The sequence below is a fragment of the Artemia franciscana genome, chromosome 2, assembly GCF_032884065.1.
Source record: "Artemia franciscana chromosome 2, ASM3288406v1, whole genome shotgun sequence".
Classification (NCBI taxonomy): domain Eukaryota; kingdom Metazoa; phylum Arthropoda; class Branchiopoda; order Anostraca; family Artemiidae; genus Artemia; species Artemia franciscana.
The window spans coordinates 42,493,094-42,516,786 of record NC_088864.1 but is presented as its reverse complement, the minus strand read 5'-3'; the positions used below and the strand labels follow the sequence as shown (position 1 = coordinate 42,516,786).

At 34.0% G+C, this 23,693-nt stretch overlaps 1 protein-coding gene across 1 annotated transcript in view; it reads right to left on the bottom strand.

Annotated features, from left to right (window-relative positions):
• Positions 1 to 23,693, bottom strand: part of LOC136041966 (translocation protein SEC63 homolog) — an 80,927-nt gene that overhangs the window by 40,579 nt on the left and 16,655 nt on the right. Inside the window, exons 3-10 of the mRNA XM_065726786.1 lie at positions 22,261 to 22,481; positions 19,757 to 19,939; positions 16,294 to 16,496; positions 14,929 to 15,451; positions 6,833 to 7,017; positions 4,175 to 4,345; positions 2,704 to 2,814; positions 309 to 440 (exon numbers count right to left, since the gene is read on the bottom strand). Of these exons, the coding sequence (XP_065582858.1) occupies positions 309 to 440; positions 2,704 to 2,814; positions 4,175 to 4,345; positions 6,833 to 7,017; positions 14,929 to 15,451; positions 16,294 to 16,496; positions 19,757 to 19,939; positions 22,261 to 22,481 (1,729 nt within the window). The remainder of the gene's footprint in view (positions 1 to 308; positions 441 to 2,703; positions 2,815 to 4,174; positions 4,346 to 6,832; positions 7,018 to 14,928; positions 15,452 to 16,293; positions 16,497 to 19,756; positions 19,940 to 22,260; positions 22,482 to 23,693) is intronic.

Here is a 23,693-nt window from a genome sequence, read left to right as displayed (position 1 = left end):
AGGCTGGCACGGATTTTAAATCTTCGGTTCTAGGTATGCCACTGTTGATAAAAAGTTTCCTTTATAATTTCAGGTAAAAATATTGTTGATTTTACGGACATACAGCAAATTGGGGGAGTCCCCGCCAGAAATTTATCGAAAGGATCCCTTTCTAGAAAACATTGGCTTCAAAATTAGCTTCTTTTGCCAAAACTTACTTAAGAACTTACTTGTTTTTTTAGTGCCCAGAAGTTGTGATTGCAAGAACTTACTGGAAAAAATGCTACTTTTTTTCTATAATCCTACTAGGTGATGTGAAAAGTGCTTACCTCCGGAAAATAGGGACAATGGACGGAATGTGATATCCTAGATTTTCCTTCTAATGCTTTTTGCCGTTTATTGAGTGGATTTTGGAATCTATCCCAATCCTCGTCATCTTCGTCACCTCGTTTGTTTTCAGACTACAAGAAAGAGAAGAGATGTCAATTATCCAGTAGAATTAACTCAATACATTGAAGTCACCGGAAAAAAAATATACTAACAATTATCAAAAGTTGTAAAATCATCGAATACCAAGGAAAATGAGGAATCTTGCGGAGGCTTAGAGTTTAATAGTAGAAGTCTTGAATTTAAAGTCAGCAGTATATTTGCAGCTAAAGGAGTTGAAGCAAAATCACAAACTAGAAATTAAAAGTCAAAATTATTTTTAGCGGGGTTAGTGTCTGAGTCAGTGAAATATAGTTCTACATAGAAAAAAAAATCGTACATATCTCAATGCTTAAATAGATCATTAGCATTAAATGTGTAAGAATTTTATCAATATCTAATATTTTACAAAGTAATGCCCAAAGAATGCCCCTAATATCTTTTTTCACATGAGCACAATTTCAGCTCATATAGAAAATTTCTGTGAGTAGAGAAAATGACACTTGAATTCATTTAAAAATTAAATAGAAAAAAACTAGTTTTTTTAACTGAAAGTAAGGAGCGACATTAAAACTTAAAACGAACAGAAATTACTCCGTATATGAAATGGGTTGTCCCCTCCGCAATCCCTCGCTCTTTACACTGAAGTTTTTAATTGTTTTAAAAAGTAGAATTGTGGCAAAGAGTCAAACTTTAGCGTAAAGAGCGAGGGATGGCAGAGGGGACAACCCATTTCATATACGGAGTAATTTCTGTTTGTTTTAAGTTTTAATGTCGCTCCTTACTTTCAGTTAAAAAAACTAGTTTTGTTTTATTTAATTTCTGAACGTTTTTGAATTAATGCATGTTTGATTTTTGCTCTCCGCACATAAATTATTAAAATGAAATTTGCATATTAATTCTTTTTTTGGCTAAATGGCTTTCTCTTAGTTTTGATCAGATGATTTTGAGAAATAAGGGTTGGGGAAGGAGGCCTAGTTGCACTCCAATTTTTCGGTTACTTAAAAAGGCAACTAGAACTTTTAATTTTTAACGAACGTTTCTATTAGTAAAAATTATACGTAACTTAAGAATTAACTCAGGTAACAAACTTTTATGTTCTTATATTTTTATTATGTAAATGAGGGGGTGTGTCCCCTCGTTAATACCTCGCTCTTTAAACTAAAGGTTAAATTAATAAAAATACTTTAGCATAAAGAGCGAGGTATTTATCTTCTCCTAAATACCTCGCTTTTTATGCTAAAGTATTTTTAGAACCCCCCATATGCGTAGTAATCTCTGTTCGTTTTAAGTTTTAAGGCTACTCCTTACTTACAATTAAAAAAACTTTTTCATGCTTATTTTTTAATTGTTTTTTTTTTATAGTAATGCTAGAAAATCCCGCGCCCTTTTCATTGAATTTCTCTTCCCCATAACATATTCCTCCAAGGAAAGATCCTCCCACATAGCCCCCTCCCCTCAACCACACCCCAAACCAAAAAAATCCCCCTGAAAACGTCTGTGCGCTTCCCAATAACCATTACTGTATATAAAGACTGGTCAAAGTTTGTAACTTGCAGCCTCTCCCGCAGGGACTGTGGGGGGTAAGTCATCCCCAAAGACATAGTTATTATGGCTTTCGACTATGCGGAACAAAACGGCTATCTCAAAATTTCGATCCGTTGACTTTGGGGAAAAAATGAGCGTGGGAGGGGGCCTAGGTGCCCTCCAATGCTTTTGTCACTTAAAAAGGGCACTAGAACTTTTCATTTCCGTTAGAATGAGCCCTCTTGCGACATTCTAGGACCCCTTGGTCGATACGATTACCCCTGGAGAAAAAAAAAATAAATAAATAAACACGCACCCGTGATCTGTCTTCTGGCAAAAAATACGAAATTCCACATTCTTGTAGATAGGAGCTTGAAATGTTTGCTACAGGGTTCTCTGATACGCTGAATGCGATGGTGTGATTTTCGTTAAGATTCTATGACTTTTAGGGGGGTGTTCCCCCCTATTTTCCAAAATAAGGCAAATTTTCTCAGGCTCGTAACTTTCGATGACAAAGACTAAATGATGAAACTTATATATTTAAAATCAGCATGAAAATCCGATTCTTTTGATGTATCTTTTAGCATCAAAATTCCGTTTTTAGCGTTTCGTTTACTATTGAGCCGGGTCGCTCCTATTGAGCCCTACTTGAGTTCGTTACCACGAACTGTTTGAAACAATAAGAAAGTATTTTCCCTCGTGTCAACGGGCAATAATAAAATATAAACAATAAGAGTTGCAAGCAAAAATATTTGCCATTTAGTTGCTTACTTTTTCATCTTGAGATATACTATCCTCTGAATCTGAATCCCTTTCATCATCTTCAATCTCAGAGTCTTCACTATCACTTTCATTCTTTTTCGTTTGCTTTTTGGCTTGGGCCTGAAAACAGAGAAGATATATTAAATGGTAATGTAACCAAAGCGAATGAACTCACAATCAAGCAGTACCAGATTTAACCAGGAGAAAATACCGTAGCTAATAAAAAGGATAAATATTTTCCTGAGCCATTGCTGGTACATAGACGTCGAACCGACATTTCAGTTTTTTTTTTTTTTTTTTTCACAGGGAAAAGTAGCAAGCTTGTCGCCCAAGCTTGCTGCAGTAGAATCAAACCCTGGACTCCGTATTGCCAAGCACAGACTCGATTAATTGTGCTACAACAATGTTACCCAGCTAGTGCAAGAACAAAATAGAGAAGCGCAGTTAGCTGATCTGTAAGACGATGCTTGTAGAATTTGTGAGCGAAGAAAGCATTCTCCATCTAGGAAAAGGTCTAAATGATGAAAAAACCTTCTCAGACCCTCCAACCTCAGTAAGCAAGCCATCATGGAGTAAGTCCTCAAATGCGCAGCATAAGCTACATTCCCAGTCAGAGGCTTTACCAGAACCTCCTTCTTGAGGAATCTGGTTCAACTTTGGCAGTTGCCACCAGAACAGAAGCTAACATCCTGAAACAAATCCCAATATGGGCTAAAAGGCGCGCTGGGAGGCCATACGGTTAGTCTAAACATTGACTTAATATGCTAGACCTTAGCCCCTTTCTTCAGATCTACCTCAAATACGGAACACATGCAGGAGGATCTAGGACGGCAAGGACCATCGCTGAAATAAGATAGATGTAATTCATTTCTCACTTGGTTGGTAAGAAATTTACAGACAGCTTTGTTCAAAACCTAAAAAATTCACAGTCACAGAATTCACAGAAAAAAATCGCAAAAACTCTTAAGTTTTGATATGGTGAATTCAAAGGACATTTCATTAAATTACTACTCAAAACTAACAAATGTATTAACTTGAAAGGTGGACTGTTTCTTTTTTACATTCTGCAAAAAAACAGCCTTCCAGTTTTTATATTTTTTTTTTCGCATATTAGAAAGCTACACTTAATAATGGCCGGGAAGTTCCATCAAACATGGAGTGATCGCCTAATAATTTAAAGTTCTGATCAATACTGACGAATCCGCAATTAAATTTCCTTATAGGACAATGACATAACAAACAACTTTTTAACCACGTATGTATCAAGCATTGTAACAAACGTATGGTAACGCATAGTATGTTCTAGAGATCTAGAAACTAAGATAAAGACGGTTCTTTCTTAAACAGTCGATGAAGAATGCTATATTCGATGCTCCAACAGGAACAGATAGAGAAACAAAGTGAGAGAGAGAGAGAGAGAAAGAGAGAGAGAGAGAGGGGGGGTGAGGGGTAAAGTGGAAGAAAGGAAAAATAATCTTGCCCTTTTCTTTGGAGTTGTATTCTCCTTCTTGTCCTCTTTCTTTTCTTCGGGAGCCTGTTCAACGGGAGCTTTAACAATATTGTTGTGTTGACTAGGCTTTTTGGAGGCTTTTTTCCCAGCTCCTCCTTTCTTGGATTTGTTCTTTGGCTTCCATACAGGAGTTTTCTTCTTCTAAAAAAAAAACAAGAAAAAAAAACAATAACATTTTACAGAGAATCCCATGCTATGTAAATGAAGCAGGTACCCAATACACATTATTCAACAATTATCTTACCCTCATTCCTCCCTCGGGAAAAACTTGATCAACACAGGTATTACCTGAGCCGAACTCTGATCCAATTATTCCCAGAACCAGCGAAATCTTAGACAGCACCAAAACTGATTCGGACTGTTTTGATTTATTCGCCTCTCATAAAGAGCTCGACCTGTTCCCCCTCATCACCACATTTACCTCTCAAAGTATATGGCTACATCCTTTGTAATCTTGTAAATATTCTATAAGGAAGAAATAAGGGGAATTTAAAGCAAGATATTCCGCTTCTAACAGAGTTGTAATCCTTAAGGGACTAACATTTAAATTTTTACAAAGGTAAAAGGGGGAGGAGGTCTAAGGCCTTTTCAGACCTGAGTATACCGTCTGATAGTGTCGAGAGAGTGATTGTGTTTAATTGTCTAAAGTAGGATGTCCTTTGCCTTTCATTGGATTTACTGTTTTGAAGCATTCTGGGGAGATGAGCATAGTAATAACAACAACAACAACAACAATCTTTTAAAACCCTTTTTACATGCAAGGAAATTGAAGAAACACAAAGAAAATAAAACAGAAAATAAATAAATTGTCCCTAAAACAAAACTACAAAAGGAATGCATCAAAATAATCAAACAAGAGGGTGATATAAACCTAACCGATCCCGACTTTTAATAACATCTAAACATCAGAGTAGCTCCAAAATTATGAACAATCTTTCAGTATTTGTGCCACCAAAAGGAAAACGTCAGCTACAATGAAAATACATAACTCATATATCTGGCATATCTTGATCATTAAACAATGGGTGCAAACCTGATAGAAACAATAGAAAGAATAATTTGTGCATAAATTTTTTTAAACAGAAAGCAAAAATTTTAACAAACAAAATGTGCCAAAAGATGAAGGAGAAGACGATGAGACAACTCCTTTGTCTATTCTCTTAAATAAGAGGAATGTAAAGAAGAAACAGTAATTCAGTTCATAAGAAAAGTTATGTTTCTCCAGGGTGATTCATCCTTCCATGCTAAATAAACTAAAAGCATATTCACAAATTAGCATATTTTGAGCAAATAATTAAGTTGAGATGTTAATTACGACGCTCTATTAATGATTTGCGATGTCAGTTTAGGAGTATTACAGACTGAACAAAAAAGGACTTATTGGTGGATAAAAAAAAGCATAATCTTATTTTTAAAAATTCGCAAAAAGCCATTTCCGTGGGACGATCCATGTATCTATCTTGGGTATACTGAAAGCATATCCCTACGCTAAACCGTTTTCAGGAAAAAATGAAGTTGTCAAATAATGAAACAACGTGAGAGATTGTATGAAGACGGAAAAACTTGCGGATCCCAAATATAATACGAACCGATTTATCATTCCATCTTATTTAAATTAAAAGTACGTTGCCAAGTTGGAGCATTTTTAGGCAATATTATCAGTTATTTTTAGCTAACCTTTTTAATTTTCAGTAAATTCCATCAAATAAAACAAAGCAAAATGAATCATTTTTAACCAATCACGACAATCTTTAATCTGTCATGACCTTCAATTATCAGCAAACTACATGTATCCAAGATTGCAGAGCAATAAATTAATAAAGAGAAAAATAACAACTAACATTTTTTTGGCCCGCTTGTATGTAAATTGCCATCTACATTCTCATAACCAATATGATTAAAAGACGATGCTAGGCTAGTTGCGTTACTGATCTATTCTCTCTTTTTTCATCTTGTTAGGCTAATTTGGAATAATGTGAAATACATAATTTCATTTGCACCCATTAAGAGCCTTACTGACATGAAAATTAAGCGTCATGATCTGCTTTTAGCTATTTGATGAAAAGTATTAACTTTCTAAAGAGTAAAAGGCTACTGGGTTAGTTCCTACTACATTTAAACGCAGGTGTACAAGAAATTTTGCATCATTTGAAAAATTCTCCTTTACCGTATTTTTTTTTTTTTTTTACGAAATAAGAGTTCATTTTTGAAATTTAATTTTTTTGGAGAATTTCTAATAAAAATTGTGTTTCACCACTTTTTTTAGGTTTTCCAAATCTGATAATTTTCATGCCAAACTGAATCAATAAAAAAGAAAGAGCAAATAAAACAATTAAAAAATATAAGAAACACATTCACAACAAAATAAATACTTTTTTTGTTCAATTAAAACTTTTCTATTACTTTCTTACTACACTGAAATTAATCTACAACTTCTACACATATTTTCACTCATGATTTAATATAATAAAGTAAACTTTCAGAAGGAAGTAGTCCATAGCAGGTCTCAATGAACTAAATCCAAATATTACAAGTTTTCGCTAGTAAACAAAAAAAATTCGGATTTGAAGGGCTGTGCATCGAAATTCGACTTGTTTAGAAAGCCCATAATAAATGAAACAGACTTACCTCTTCTTCTTCTTTTTCCTCTTTGACTTCCTCCTCTTTAATTTTAGGCTCATTTAGTAGTACACTAGTAATAGTAGATTCGCCTCCCACATTCAACAACGAAGAAAATGATTTCCTTGACAAAGAAACTGTGACAGTAACAATAGCACCAGCTGTTATAACATTTGTTTCTTCATCGTCGACAACTAAAACCAGAAAAGGAAATTGTAAATATAAACAGAACAAAGCAAACAAAATATTAAAATAATGGAGAAGTAGAAAAAGGTCAAAATAAAGGATAAAGATAAACAAAAGATAGATAAATCGCGTCTCAATTTTTTAGGCAATCTTTCAGCAACAATCTGCTTCCTCCATGACGATTTTGGCAACATACCCTTCCTTTAGATGGAGGTGGTATTTCTCTACATTATTTATGTAGTGAAATAATCGTACAAATTAATATTGTAATTTAATCTTCCAACTGAGCCTTATTTTTGGTGGCTAGACTTGACTGAAGTAGAAGGTTGTTTATGACCTACCTAAGAACTCAAGAGTGACTGATAACTTTACATTTACTAAAATGCAGCTTTAAAGGATAGATTACTCCACATTTATCCACAACGGATTATCCATAATGGATTACCATCCCCTCGGTTGAAAAAAAAAATCGTTATCTTTTTGTACACCATGTTTAGTGGTGACATCAACAACTATATAAAGAGCGAACGTTTTAAGCCTAAGGCAAGCTTAGATGACTTAACCTGGTTAAAGGCCACAGGCTATTATAGTAATATTACTAGCTCTGAAGATTTTAAACCGGTCAATACTTAGCAGCATTTACCCAGTAGGATTGACAGCATCCCTTTGACGCATATAACAATCACGCACCCTTCTCAAAAGTGGCAAAATTGAAAATTGACCGCACCTTTTACGTAACAAAATTGATGTTATATGACCAATAGTTTACCAATGAAAATTTCCAGACGAGGTCGAAAACAGCTCAAATCTTTGCTTTAAACTAAATATCTGAAAATGGTTCTAAGCAAAAGCTATTATCTCTATTATCAGACCGATCAAAGCCGATCAAGACCGTAAAAACCGATCAAGAGCTTGAGCTACAAATTGATTCAACTCCAACTGTTTCCTAATAGACCTAGATATATTACATTCAAAAAAAAAAACAAAATCGAGTGCGTCGAATATCCGAAGTAAAAATTTTATGATGCTTATCCCAAAACATATCGCTTTAGAATGCTAAATCTCAAACAAAATCAGGTTCGAAAGCTTGGATGTTTCGATTTTTCTCGCATCGGGAATAGCTCTTTATTGTTGCTCTACAATCCCTAGTGAGCTGATCAATTTCCTTGAAATAGTTAACACTCCAGATATAAAATATTATGGATATCGGCAAGACCAAAGAACTACACGAAAAAGTCTATATCGTCTATACTATTTAGCGGCATTGATTACCTTTCCTAAAGCGTCATTAAAAGATAGCTTCTGAAGTATCTAGAAATTTTGAAGTTATGACTAAACAGCTTGAGTTCCCGCGCTACGCCACATCAAGAAACATTTTTAAGAACAAAATCCTGTCCATGAGGCATTCTGGCAATTGATCAGTTAGCGAACAGAACTGGCTCAATGAACACGAGCAGCAGTCTCTATAAAGAAGCGATAAAGTAAAAATTAAGAATTTCGTAGATCAATGCTGCCATATTGAATTTGTCAAAAATGTTAGTGATGACAGAAATGGGTTGGCACACGATGACATAAATGTCATGGCAAAACCATAAAAACTGGTCGGTCCAATTTCGCCACACATAAAAAATGCACACCTAAGTCGCTCAAACACCAAGTGGATGTTGATTATTTTATTGTGAACTGTTGTGAACTTGTTCATCACCAATCTTTACTACAGTCAGCAAGGAATTCTACGTACAAATTTTTAACTTGTAAGATGAAGATGTGTGACGGACGAAGCCTGAACTATTGAAAAACAAGGGATGGATTGTGCAACACACCAACGCTCTAAGTCACTCGTCTCTTCTGGTTCGCCAGTTTTCGACAAATAACAAAGCGATTATCCTACCCTCCCTCTACATATGCCACTAGCAGAATTTTTTCCTCTCTGAACCAAAAAGATAACTTAAGATATCACTGGTACAACTAAACGACATTGCGCTACAGGAGTTCTAAGGAGTACATGAACGGAGGAAAAACGCTGGGACGGTGCTTAGCAAGCAAGGCTGAGTACTTCAAAGGACACAAGCAAGTACAAAGTTGTTAGCATTTTAATCAAGATGTTAAGACAAATTTCCTTCCTTTTTTGAATAGACCTCACACACTAAAAAAATTCTGTACGTGCTACCCTTACAGTGGTAAACAAGTTCATAGACGTTTTTGTAGTACTACCCAGCCCTTTTAACAAGCTCTCCATGTTCTGCCAAAAATTAAGATAAAACATAACACGCAATATTACTGAATTGCAGCTAGTTGCAATAATTACCAAAAAGACCCTTGGCTTAGGACGCCAAAGCTGAATAGCCCTTGATTCTAGTGAACATGTCCCTCAACCAAAAGGTAAATACGCTGTTTGGATGTTCATCTAACACAATAACCTAAGAAAATTTTAAACCATGGATTACTCGTGACTTTTGAGAATTAATCAAATTGCGTGACAGATTGTAGGAAGAAGCACAGCCTTATGAATCCAAAAACTCTCGTTATCATCATTAACAAAACTCGTAAAATCCGTAAAAATGGCCACCATAGTATCTACAACAGATTTTTTAGCTCTCAGCCAAAGAAATTACATAATACAGTTAAAAACTGTAGATATGTTTAATACTTCAACTTCAACAATATATGCCCCAACAAAAAGCAAAGCTCGAAAGGCTAGGACAGTACAAAGACATAGAAAAAACATCAACATCTCATCATACTAATAATTCCAAAATTTAACACGGCAAAAACAAATAAAAATAGAAAAAAAACACAAAAGAGAAGTAATAAGGATAAGTAAATAACTAAATATCGGGCAGGAAGGGCGTGGGAGGCCATCCCAAACACAGGGACACAAAAACAAAACACACAAAGAAGATCAAATAATTTGATATTCCATCATCAATGGTGAATAATCAAACATTAACAAACAATTTTTACTAATTGTTTTTTAAATTCAGCTGAGATTTTTGGGATGGATCAAACATATAATAATAACTTTCTATTTTTCAGTGATCAAGGTATACCTATTAGTGCAAGTGTTATAAATGATTATTTTTTGTTGGTATGTCGAAGCCATCCTCCACTTCCCCTGCTTTCTGGTGACACTGGTGACAACAAACAAATTTTTTAAAAATAACGAAGTTCAGAAAAGACTTCAAAATCTTGAATTAAACTTGGGATAAAAAATCCCTGATATCCCGCTGAAACTAATCAAAGATTATTTATATTTCATAAATTGACCAGTAACTTACATTTCTAAGTATTGTCGTATTGTTAGTATTTTCCACGCATTTTTAAACGTACTTTATTTCTCCAATCCCCAACATATATTCCCTAGTAATCTTAGTCACCATAAGCCAATTTATAGCAAATCAATTTTTCCGAGTTTTTCGAAGTTTATTTGCGTTTTAATGATTTGTTTAAGAACTATCCATCTTTCTAATACTTGATCCTGTATTGATCAACCTTGCCCCGCTAAAACCTTGTTTCAAAAAAGATCATACATCTAAAATTGGAAATATTCAAAAAAGGCTTTTAAAAGTTATAACAAAGGAGCCTTCAATATTCGACAGTAAACTGAAGCATGGATGCTCATTCTTTCTGTTTTAGAAAAGCAAACTATGCAGGGACGGATCCAGGATTTTTCTTAGAGGAGGGCTCATAATAGGTTGCTCCGATGAACTTGTGAACAAAGAAATACCAGCAATTTAAAGCGAAACTCAACAATTATACGTCGTAGGTAAGTAGTGGAAATGGTCGTAAATTTAATCTATAATCTGTCTAGGATTAAAGTTTTGATAAATCTGTTGAAGTTCAAATGATTTAAAAATACTGAAAGAAAAAACATTAAGCTATAAAAACCACCCCACCATCAAAAAAAATAAAAGTCTGTTAAACATCTACAAAAAAACACATGATATTTAATATTTTCTGCATAATTTTTAGCCTTTGTACTTCTGACTACTATAGCGAGTGAGTTAAGCTTTGTATTGTCAAAAAAAAAAAAAAAAAAAAAAAAAAAAAAAAAAAAAAAAAATCTTGAGCCATCTTTTGGAGTCATGCACCTATTTTTATAGGTCAAACCATTTAGCATATCGCCTAACTACATGCCATTGCTTAGTAATTATGATGGTAATGAAGAGTAGGAAATTGGGATTAGAATATATAATAAAACATTAACTAATCACTTTTTCTTTTTAAAAGTAATATTTTAATAAACAGCGTCAACTTTGGCAAAATCTCAAAAATTTACAAATTAAAATTTCACTGTTAATAACAAATGTAGCGTATCATTCCACTTTTTAAAGTTCGATATATTTTGCTAAAATTACAGAATTTACAATTTTATAAGAAAAAGTCTATTTTTTCCTTTTTAATCCCGCCATATCTATTTATTACACGGTCGATGTCTACCTCAATATTTCGTTGAACGTTTATAATGGCGAGTCTATCAGTTTAGAGTTCTTCGTCAGTATTTCTTCTTCTATTCATCCTAAAATAATTCAAATAAAGACAAAAATTGTCAGAAAAATATGAGCTCTAATAAGGATGCATGTAGGTATGCGCTTCAAACTAAGAGTACGAGTCAAAATACTCCTTAAAAAACTAACAATTATGTGTTAGTTATTTTTGTATTTGATAGGTCCCCTTGTATTTTTGTATTTTCGTATTATTGTATAATTCGTGATTTAAATTCTCAGGGTTTCAAGCTGAAGTAGAGTTTAAATTTAAATTTTTTTAACTTGAAATTTTCAGATATTCAATTCAAACATTTAAATCTCCATATCGTCAACTGGGTATCAAAAGGATGTATCTCCATAACTGTCAAATTTCAAAAGAGCAAAAACAAATCTCATAACTTTTTATTTTTCCTACGATAACCGTGAAACAAAAACAGATCGATATGTAAATCAACACATATCAATCCATTTTTGTTTTACGGTTGTCGAAGGGAAACAAAAAAGTTGTGAGTTTTTTTTTTGCTCTTTTGAAAATTTACAATTATGGACAAACGTCCTTTTGACAAATTTTATCTTTGGCCCAGATTTAGCATTAAGTAAGAGAGTTGTCCTAAAATAATTTCGAATTTACTGACAACTAATCGTGGAAATATGATAGGATGGCATGTACCAAAATAAGCATAAAAATCCTCCACGGTATATACAGCAGCATGTTCAATTTTATGGACAAATATATGCAGCCCCTATACATAAACACAACTATATTTTGTGACTGGTTGGTATAGAGAAGGTGAGAAATTCTAAAGTAATATTGTAGTTGCATTCCGTTTCCGTTAACTCAAGTTTTAACACCGAAATTTCGTTTCGGTTAACTCAAGTGGTGTGAATTTTTTTCAAGATTTCATTAGTAAATGCTTGAAAAAAAAAATCGATGCCATTTTACTGATTTACATTGAGAATTCAAAGACCCATCTTTACCGGCTAGATAAAAAAAAACATAATTATTCGCCTTTTTTATAAACAATTTTTTGAAAATCTATTTTGCAAAGGTCGTGTGGCAACTAGACCTTTGAAGAAAATCTGTGTTTCTTCAAAGGCCGAAGCACTCCGAACTTTGAAGGAATATTTCGACTCATATACTTAGTTTTAAGTGCATACTTATATGAACCTTTATTAAAAGTCAGATATTCTTAAGAGTTTGGCCTTTATTTTAAAGTTTAGATGAACAGAGGCGGTGATATGTCATATAACGCAGCTCTTTAAGCCCTAGCCGAAGTCCAGACATTTTATTCCCTAGTCTTTTCATATGCGGCAAATCAGTCAAAGTCAAAGTTATATCAGTTTTCTTCACCGCTTCCACTAAACAAATATGAGAAGGTTGAACTCACGGGGTTTCTCACTCAAAATTATGATTATTGCATTGTTATTCTTCGTAATTTGGCAAGTGAATAGGAAGATTTATTTGCAAAAGAAATATTATTCGAGGGGAAAATTAGAGAAATTATTATTCGAAAATAATTTTTTTCTTGGGGGGGGGGTCAATTCTTACGCAAGAAATACCAGGAAAACACGGGAAAATTAAACATTTTGCAGGAAAAATTAAGTATTTTGCAAAGTTTGGGAGAGGGGGCGAATCCCTCCCCTGCGTGCGTGCCTGTGGTCTGGTCATCATTATTTGCCAGGGTGCAGTAAAAACTTGCGGAAATTACAAATAAAAACTACATGTTTTCGGGTTTTTACTTCATGCAGACCTATTTACACAAATAAAATTTTAATAATTGCTTGCAGCGAAGTGACCAATTTACTTAATTTTATTTATCTATACGGGTCAATAAATAAATTCTAAAGCTTGAGTGATGCTTGTGTATTTGTATATCTGAATTTGTATTCGGATAAGACAGTAATTACACATGACAACTACCTACACCTGGCATAATTTGATTCATTTAAACGGTTCCCGTATCTCCATACTTCTTGGCAACCTTTCGTCGACGATGTCTGATAACAGCGGTTGAAACTAACTAACTCTTCACTGAATCGCTCAAGAACAATCCGAGTCGTAAGTCCCTTGGTCTAATTCATGTATTCTCACGCGCTCCGATAACAACTGCATCTAGTCTTTTGAGGGGAATTTTTGACTTCGGAACACAAATATGTAAAGTATTTGAAGGGACTGCAGCCAGCAAGTACATATTATAGAAGTAAGTTTCTGATTGTTGAATAGAATATCTTTTGCTCTATTTTTTGATACCCCACAACAACAATGTCAAGTGTAGCAATCTAGAATGCAAACCCAAAACAGGCTTTATAATTATTTTGGCATTGTAAAAAAAATAATTGTCGGCTTTAAGATTTGATTAGATCAAAATATTCGCCAGATCTTTTTCCATCTGTTAAAATAAAAACCGCCGAGATCACTAAGTCAGGAACGTCAGGCAAACTCCAAATGTTTAGCATGGGAGGTATAGGAAGACTCCTTGAGAGTCCGTCCTGCCTTAATTAGACAAAAACAGGCAGTAAAGTGGCCACCATTTGCTAACCGAAACCCAAAACGTAAATTAATAATATCGTTGCACTTTTCATACATTTACTTTTTATTATACAAATCTCCCAAAAAAAACATCAATGTTGTAGAAACCACCTCGCCTCGCAAAAAAAGCAAACCCAAACTTTTTGACATTCCAAAAAAGTAATGATATCAATTTCTATTAATTTACTTTTTCGCATAAAAAAGCCAATCCAAATTTTATGACAGCCAAAAAGTAATGATATCAACTTCTTCGCCTCTGTGCCATAGCAAGACTCGAAAACAAATCTTTGACAGTAAAAAGAAATTTAAATATTAAGTTTCTCAGCCCTGTTGTGACAGCAAAAATCCTGAAATATCCTTTCGACAGCCTAGAGAAGCTATAATCTTAAATTTCCCTTCCTTTTTAACACGAAATGAAGATTTTCACCTCCCACTTGGCTTTTGTGGTAACACGGACACATTCCCGTGATAAATCTAAATTTAATTAAAATAATCTTAGGTGGTACGCGTCAGAAGTAAAATCTGAATCTTTATTTCAAACTGGCTTGGAAAAAGAGACAGTCTTAACAACTAAAAGCGTATTTGTAACTTAACTATTAAAAATCAATTACAAAAATAGCTTTAAAATGTTACATCGTCCTAACCCCAACCGGAGAAAGCGCACCCGACCCCAACCCCAAATCAGCCACTATGTTAAAGAGGGAGGACTCCCCCCCCCCACCTGGATCCACCACTGAATCTGTGCATATTCAGTTTAGCACAGCACAACTTCACCGACAAACAGTTTCTGCAGCAAATAAAATTTCCCTTAACAGAGAAAAAACTGAAAAAAGCTGATGAATTAGGACTTGTGCTCAAAAATAAGACTAATAAAAAAAGAAGAAAGAAATACGTATATTTACCTTCTACTTTAGTTTGAACATCAAGCAAAGGCATATTGGCAAGCACTTTACAAACATTACGATACTGATCTTCAGTTAAGCTTCTGAAACACATTCTTCTATCATCTTCACCAAGTCGAGCCAATTGTTCTAAAGTTTTAACATGATACTTTTTAGAATTGAAATGTTTCAACATATCTTCCTCAACATGAGGCAGTTGAAGAAGTGGACTCTTGTAGTCCCAAAGGGCTTGGACGATCATGGGACATAGCTTCATAGCATTTTCTAATGAACATAAGTTTGGCATTTTGCTAATCCGTCCTGCATGGGCTAACATCATCAGCTGGCTTATACACACACCCATCTCTTGAATTAACGTAGGACATTTCCTGACGACAGCTATTCTATCTTTTTCCAAAGTATGGGGATTCAGGGGTAAACGAGATAAATGGGCGTGTATTAATGCTCTTGCTTTCACCGAATAAGAAAAACATAACGGCCTTTCCTTATTCTTTTCGTTTAATTGCGGTAGAACTTTGAACAACTGAAAAAAAATACCAGCATTCATTAAATATATATATGTATAAATACGTATCAAATATATTTAAAACTGTTAGCTGGGAGCCCAGCTGAGCAGTACGGCGATTCCTAACATCGAAGTACATGGAATCGTTAGACATGGCGTTGAAACGTGCCAAGGAAACATCGACATATGCAAAAGTGGTAGGAAATACTGGACAATGTCATTGCGGGTGGCGAGACTTGGGTATCTGGGTATAAAGGAAGAAAGACAGAAAGAAAGAAAGAAAGAAAGAAAGAAAGAGACGAGAGAGAGGGGGAGAGAGAAAGAGAGGGAGGGAGAGAAAGAGAGTGGAGGGAGAGGGAGAGATTTTCCCTTTCCAAAAAAATCACCAAATAAAGACTAAGTTTTACAAAGGAAAAGCGCCAAATTTTGTCGAGGTCAAGTTACAGCTTAGAAACGGTGACTTTCAAGTTCCAAAACTTTTACAGTCTGCTCTAAAATATTGTTTATTTGATGCCTGACAACTGCAGGCTCGTAAAAAAATGGAAAAAGGTGATTGGGCCCTAATAAAATATATAAATGTATTATATATGTATTGCGGCCGAAATAACAACTCCAAAAATATTGACCCCATTTTATACTACTAACTATGTAACTATGTTAAAAATAATTACGGTAATTTAAATATACGGATCTTTACAAAGTAAAGTTTTTTAAAAATAAATTATAGGTTTGTTATTCATCAGTATAAGCAGTTTAGACAACATAAAACTATTATTATCGCCTTATAACAACAATTTAGCCATGCTTTGAATATGATCAAAGTTTAGTCACTCTTATAATAAACTTTCAGAAATATTTACCATAGGAATTTCTTGGTTGTCACTGGGTCTTTCTTGGATCTCAGAATTATGTTTGACATGAAACTCAGCAGATGCACCTAATACCATGATAACCCGTTTCAGTATCATATTGGGCGTCTTATGGAAAAAGTAGTAATACATTTGCGAAGTATCGAGCAGAACCTTCTCACCTGAATATTTAATCGATCGACTCCACCAAATACCTGTCAAATATAAGGAGAACGGGTAAGTAAAACACTGCTGACACAAATTTTCCAGCTTTTTAGGGGACAGAGGGTCATATCTACACGCAGGGAATGAATGAGGCGGGGGGGGGGGGGTCATCCATGGCGAGTGATCTAAACGACTCCTCTATCCAAAATCAGTGGTTCTTCAATACACTTCGTAACATTTTTCGATTGTCTCAGCCGTCAAACCGCATAAAATTCTTGTGTAAGTTTCCTGTAATTTTGGCTAAAGGCATCAATGGAATAGAGATACCAAAGCCGGATAAAGAGCTGACACCTTTAAATATATTTTCTAGGCCAAAGAATACAGATGTTTAGAAAAAGCTTCTTTGTGCAAGTGTTGGAGGAACATTTCCCTCCTGTGCAAATGCAGACAAAACATCTTCATATTTTCTAGTCAAAAGATTTAATTTTATTCGTGTCTTATTTTTTACGTTTTATCTCTATTATTAAACTAATATTAAACTAACTAATTCAAAAGTTTTAGGTGAAGAAATAAAAATGAGCTCATGGTTGTAGCAATATGTACAACCAAGTAAAGAGCAAACTATAACCAGTAATAGCTTAAAAAAATATGTTTTGAAAGAAGTTGTATAATGCTAAAAGAATCAGGTATGAAAAATACTATGTATAATGTAACCATTAACAGTAAAAATTACTTATTAGTAAAACGAAATTAATACCAATTACGAAAGCAAGCATTCAGTTGTTTCAAAAAAGAGCTCAAAACCGCTCATAAAAACCGGTAGATTGAATTTCAAAATACACAATTAGAATTAACATGACAGAAAACCGAATAAAATCAACATGTTTAAGTCTGAGTACCTGATGTTGTTTTCCCCTCCAGAACTAGCAGGCATTGGAATATCATAGAGAGATGATTAAGGACTCATTTCAAAGCTAATTCTTACATTTACGTGATTTTCATAAACACGTCAATATAGCACCAGAATAAACGGGCATAGGGAGCCAAAAACATCACTTTTCTGTTTCAACTATATACGTCATCTATCCTGATGCCCATTCATTATTTCACAAAATAAAATTTTCCATTGCCAAAGGATAAACTCTTTTTAAAAAACGGTAGCTGCATGAACATGCAGCTGCACACTAATTTTTTTTCTGTGCAAAAATAAGACTTAAAGGGAAATTTTTTTTAAGTCAGTGTCAAAGAAAATTTTTGACAATATTTGATCAATTTAAAAACAAATTCTGACACTATCTTTAGAATAGGAAAGTAACAACACAGACTGGATCTTCATTTATAAAGAAAAATATCAACTGATTTTTTTCCTACAAAACCATTTCAAGCGGAATTTATCTTTAGCACGGATTATTAGAATAATTATCCTTACTTCTGATTATTCGTAGGGAAAGCATGAGCATCGGAATTGTTGGTTGAGGTTCCAACAAAAAAAAGTGATTTTTTTTCAGTTTCAGTAGTATTACAAAAGAATAAACCGTTTCATTTCCTCAGTATCACCCGTTTTCTCGGAACATAGTATGGTCTGAGAGTTGATCATACTTAATTTTTCACAAAAACGATAAGTTCAGAAGCTACAAATAATATCAGCATAAAAATATACTTAATTTACTAGAATAAAGACATACTAGATGCACAAGGCTTTAGAAACTCAAAAGCGAAAGGGTCGAGTGCCAGCTCCCTGGCGCACATCAATAGAAGCATGGGGAAAAGAAAATCAGTAAACATTGCAAAGAGGGCTATATACATCTTATTTAGGTCAATATCAATAGGGTTATTCACTCCCGGGTCTCCTATTATTTAGAGGAACATATTTGGACTAAAATGTCAAAAGAAAAAGAGCACAGAGATTTAAAAAAAAAAGAGTTAAAAAAATGAAGCAAACCAGAGTTGGTCAGTGACAAATGGGTGGAAACAAATAGCAATAGAAGGAAATCAAGAAGAAAATCAATTATATAAGGCAGAACAATAACAAAAACAGAAAAATCAAAAGAAACCTAAGGTAAAAACGTTAACTGTTGTAGAATTATCAAATTAGTGACATTAAGGAAAAATTCAAAGTTTTTTAGTGTTCTTTACAAAAACATTCAAAACGTATTATTTTCAGTATAGCACCAGAAATCACTTGAACGATATAGAATGGAAAGGGACAAGAGCTGCTTTTCTATTCCAGGTACTTTTCACTCCTTTTGACTTTGAAAGTCACGCTTGAAAACTATTAAAAAAAAAAACTTGCTTTTCTGTATGCAAGTTCGGATAATAGCCAAAAATCACCCACAATCCACAAAATCATTGCAGTTTTCCTCAAAACGTAGCACGTGGGAATCACGGAATGATAGTTTTACCTTAAGGAAAGATGATTATTTGTTAATGCAAATATTTGGACACTTCACTCATTACATGAAATACGTTGGGCTCTGAAGCTTTGGGGCCCGTATGCTATAATCTAAAATAGTCTATTGAGTTGACAAGTTGTTTCGGCAATGGGCCTAAATCTAATATTTAATGAATTCAACCTATGTTAAAACAGCAATTTACAAATTAAGTAGTTAACGCGCCGAACTCACGAGCGAAGGGTCGCTGGTTCGAATCTCGGTGGTGCCGACTGTTTGGTTTTAGGACGAGGGTTAGTGGCGTTTCCCCGTAAGACAAGCCAAAAGTTTACCCAGTTTCAAATGGGTACCTAGAGAAATCTAGGGAAAAGCACGGGAAAGCGTCGGATGACTAGCCCCCAACCACGCATTGCACCCCGGCCGAGGGCGGAGAATCAGGAGATCGGCACCTGCGCTACGCGAACCCTAATCGGTTTGCATGCGAAAGTTTGCTTGTTTGCTAATTTAGGTTCCGGGCGCCTCATGCCTCAATCGTAAAACTCTATAATCTATCTTTATGGTACTAGTAAATAGTGTACAACAGTAATCTGTCGCAGTTCCAAGGAATAGTAACTGGATATAAGGAACCAATATTGCTTTTATATTTTTTTTGTTTTGTTTTTTTATTAGCAAGCTCTGAGACTGGATTACTTTTGGCACCAATAAATTTCAGTAATCAATAAAGCAAACATTTATTGGACTAGATTGGTATCGATCCCTCCAATCAAGCTCAGAATAGACGACGACGAATCCCAATTAATCCCAAAGAATTTGGCTTTTTATATTTATTACCTGTATGACCCAACATCTGTCAGGGAGTTTAATTCCAACTGCAGAAAAAACTTAGGATCTTTTGTAAAGATCTAATAATTATGACTCACCGACGGTAACAGGTAAAACGATCATAAAAATTAAAACGTAGACTAGTAGAACGAGCATTGAATTTTCTTTTTCTACAATCCAAGAGGGTAAAGCTATTCCAAAGCTTATTGCACTTGGGCCATCAGGATTCCCATATTGCTCCCAGTTTCTTTTTGCAGTTTCATCAGTTAGCGCATCGTAAGCTAAAGGAGAGAAAGAGACATTCTAAGAAAAATAAACTCAAAAAATAAGTAAAATGATGCTTAGATGAGACATTTATCCATATACCGTCGACAAACAATATTAAACCATAACAGCACATTCAACATCACATACCTCCCACAAAGCTAAAGAAAAAAGAAGAAGAGAAAAAGAAAAAAGAGAAAAAAGAAAGAAAAAAAAACAACAAAAAGTAAACTAAAACCCACTGAAAATGAACCTCTTATTAACCAAGTATTAATCTTAAAATACCACCATTTCACACAGAAACTATAAAAACATATCCTTTACGCCACGTCATAGTTTCAGGAGAAAGCGCAAGACCATAACAGCAAAAAGTTATTCTTCCCAAAAATGGAATAGTTGTGGGCATCAAGCTATGGCTAAGTGTAGAAAAAGCCAAGACAGATGGTTCAATTGAGTGAGAGACAATTCTGGCATTAATTCCCTCCTTATTAGGATTGTATAAAAATGAAGAAATGATGTTAATTCATTTGTTAATAGATATGTCTATCTATTATCCGTCCATGCGTCGTTCCTAGGGCAGTAGAACCATGGAAGATAGTCATAGAGCTAAGATAGTGAAAAAAAAGAGAGAAAAAAAGAAAGAAAAAACAAACATAAGTAAACAAAACATACTGAAAATGAAAATCGAACAAATCAGGTCTTGAAACAGATCTATATTAGGTCCTTAATGAATCCATAATTTTTTAAGAGCTGAAACTTACGTAGTAAAGTCTTTCAGTATCAATTCTACTTTATCTATAAATAAAAAATAAACAACCTTAAAAAGAAAACATCAAAAGAAAATGTAATTCGTGAAGACGTACAATTATTAGGCTTAATGTATATTTGCACGAACTTGAAAAAAACGCATATGGAATAAAAAGAAAAAAATAAACAAACGAATAATTATATACTGAAACTTGTTTTCAAAATGGACTAAAAAGCAGATTTCTTTTTACGAGGGGCGTAAAACAATTGGGTTTTACGGAACACAGGCATCAAATTGGTCTAAGTTATAAACTTAAAAACGAAAAATGTTGGTGTGTTTAAAAATATGAGTTAAAAACATCAATTCATGGGAAACCAATCTGTTTTGGGACCATTTGATTCTTCTCTGGGATCAAAAAAGACCTTTACTCTTCTCTAACAAAATAATTTTGTCTTATCTAACATTCAAACCCGAAATACTACGATCGTAGGCAAGTATTCTAACCATTGCACTATTAGGTCTTGTATAATTTAAAAAAAAAAGTTTTTTTCAACTGAAAGTAAGGAGCAACATTAAAACTTAAAATGAAGAGAAATTATTCCGGATATGTTGGAGGACCTATTCCTTCCCCAACCCTTGCTCTTTACGCTAAAGTCTTGACGTTCTTTAAAAATACTTTCATTAGTAAATGGATCAAATTCTTAGGTGTCACTGCTACACCAATTCGGTCTGACTGTTGGAACCTGATTACTACTTTATCTTTTTTGCTCGTTTGGTATCTTTTTTTGCTCGTTTGGTAAATAAAACCGGGAAGTTTTTTCTGTGGTACTTTTCCGTTAAAATTCGAAACGTAACTCTCCAATGCATATCTTTTTATTCTTTTATTGTTTGTTTTTTTCTTGATTGTGCTTTGTTGTAGTCAAGAATGCTCTTCAGATGTTGAACCATCCACTTTATCCGTCTCTTTTCATTTGTACATCCAACTATACTCTGCTTCTTCTAATTGCTACTTAAAGATTTTTCAATTAGTTTTTTTTTGTATTAAACCCATATGTTGGAGTCAGAATGTTACACACCTGGACAATTGGTAATAAATCCCTACTAACAGAGTATTGATAGGAAAAATCTTCTTTCAATTTTGCAGAGGTCACTTTTGCGGTTTGGGTTGTAAAAACGTAATATTTCCATTGACGTTTCAAATTAATCTTTTTTAAGATTATTCATAAAATTCACACCTGCTAATGAAGCTTTTTTGTGTTTGTGATTCCACCCTCCTTCCGAGAATATTTTAATCCCTCTCCCCACCCAGGTTCAGATTTGTCTGCACCTATGATTAATGTAATTGTAAAAGTTGAGAAAATCTAGCAGAATGTTACATAGTGGTTAATCATCTAAAACTCAGATGCAGTTAGAAACATATACGGTGAAAAAAAATCTTTTATTGTCGTTGGATTTTAGGGTATCTCGGCCTTTAATTGTCTTTTTACATATTTGTTTTATTTTGGGATTAACTTTTTTTTTATTCTTATTAATATTCTGCCCCAATAATAATAAATTAAACTCGTACTATCAAAGCAAATAAATCTTCACCTTTTGTTAATTTCATAAATAGCATTTCATCTCCAGTTTCTTTGTCAGGGTGATAGACCAGGGCTTTTTTCTTGTAGGCTTTCTTGATTTCAGCATTTGATGCTCCAATATCTATACCAAGGATATCATATGGATCGAAGTTAGCATATTCATAGTCAAACTGCTGAGCTTTATAGGCAACAAATACCAAAAGTAGCCATCCACAGATCAGTATACTCTGACTAAAAGAGAAAAATAAATCACTAAAAACAGATTTATGAGTTATATGGGTAGCATCAGAATAATTAGGCTGTACACCACACCCTACCCTTTTCAGCTGAATAGCAATAAAAACAATAGGGGGCATACACTAAGCCAGCCCCCAAGCCACATACTACATGAAACGACCTACAATAACTTTTTTGGAGTCAGGTTGGTTAATTTGAGGAATAACCTTTTAAAATACCATATGTGCACCCATATTCAAGAAGATATTAGACAAGGAGTGGTCTGCTACACCACTGTAATTTGACTCAGATGTTCCTAGGCCATCCACTCAAATGTGATTTAATCAAACAATTGACTCCAACAAATCAGACGTTCCAAACTTCGTGTAGTCATCAACAGGGGATGAATCTACAATATGACAAACTTTTCATCCCTTTAAGATTTCAATTAATACAATAATATTAAGATTTACAGTTTTGGAATTAATCCTGGCACAAATCTTTTGAATCTAGAGATATTATCAAAAAATAAAAAAAAATGTAGCCAAAGAATAACATTTTGAAAGCTGGTTATTAGCTTTTGAGAATGTTACTATTTTTCCAATAAATGAGGTTTAATGATAAATACCAACATAACCAAAATATTGAAAAATAAATATATAAAAGGGTGAAGGGAGGCTAAGGTTTCCTAATTTCTTCAAAGCAGTGCTGAATACATTAAAAACCTCTTTGAAATATCACAATAAGGTATTACTCAATAAGCCAAAATCACATCAAATTGTGAAATGTGGTGAGTTTTTTTTTATTTCCATAAACACAAAAAATCAGAGACTAGATTATCTTTCTGTAACACCCTACTGCTGAAACAAAAGTGTGGAAATTAGACACTATTTGTGATTTTTTTTTTATGAGCCTGTCACAAGGACAAAGTTGAATTGCGTAAGGCTTAATATAAGCATAAAAAAACAAGAAAGAATTAGAACAAACAACAAAGAATCTTCGTGCAAAAACTAGAACAGCATTTTTGCCAGTCCCATGTTCTTTCTGATATCGATAAAAAAAATGGCTACAGTGCTCAGTTGCACAGTTCATGAAAATGTCTTATAGTTTTTCTTAGTTATGTGAATTCTTCTTCTATTTCAGCAAACGTAGGCTTTTCAGTCCAGATTTTTTAGCCCTTTTCCTTTTGACTCACTCTGTAAATTGAAATGATCTACTGCAAAGGTT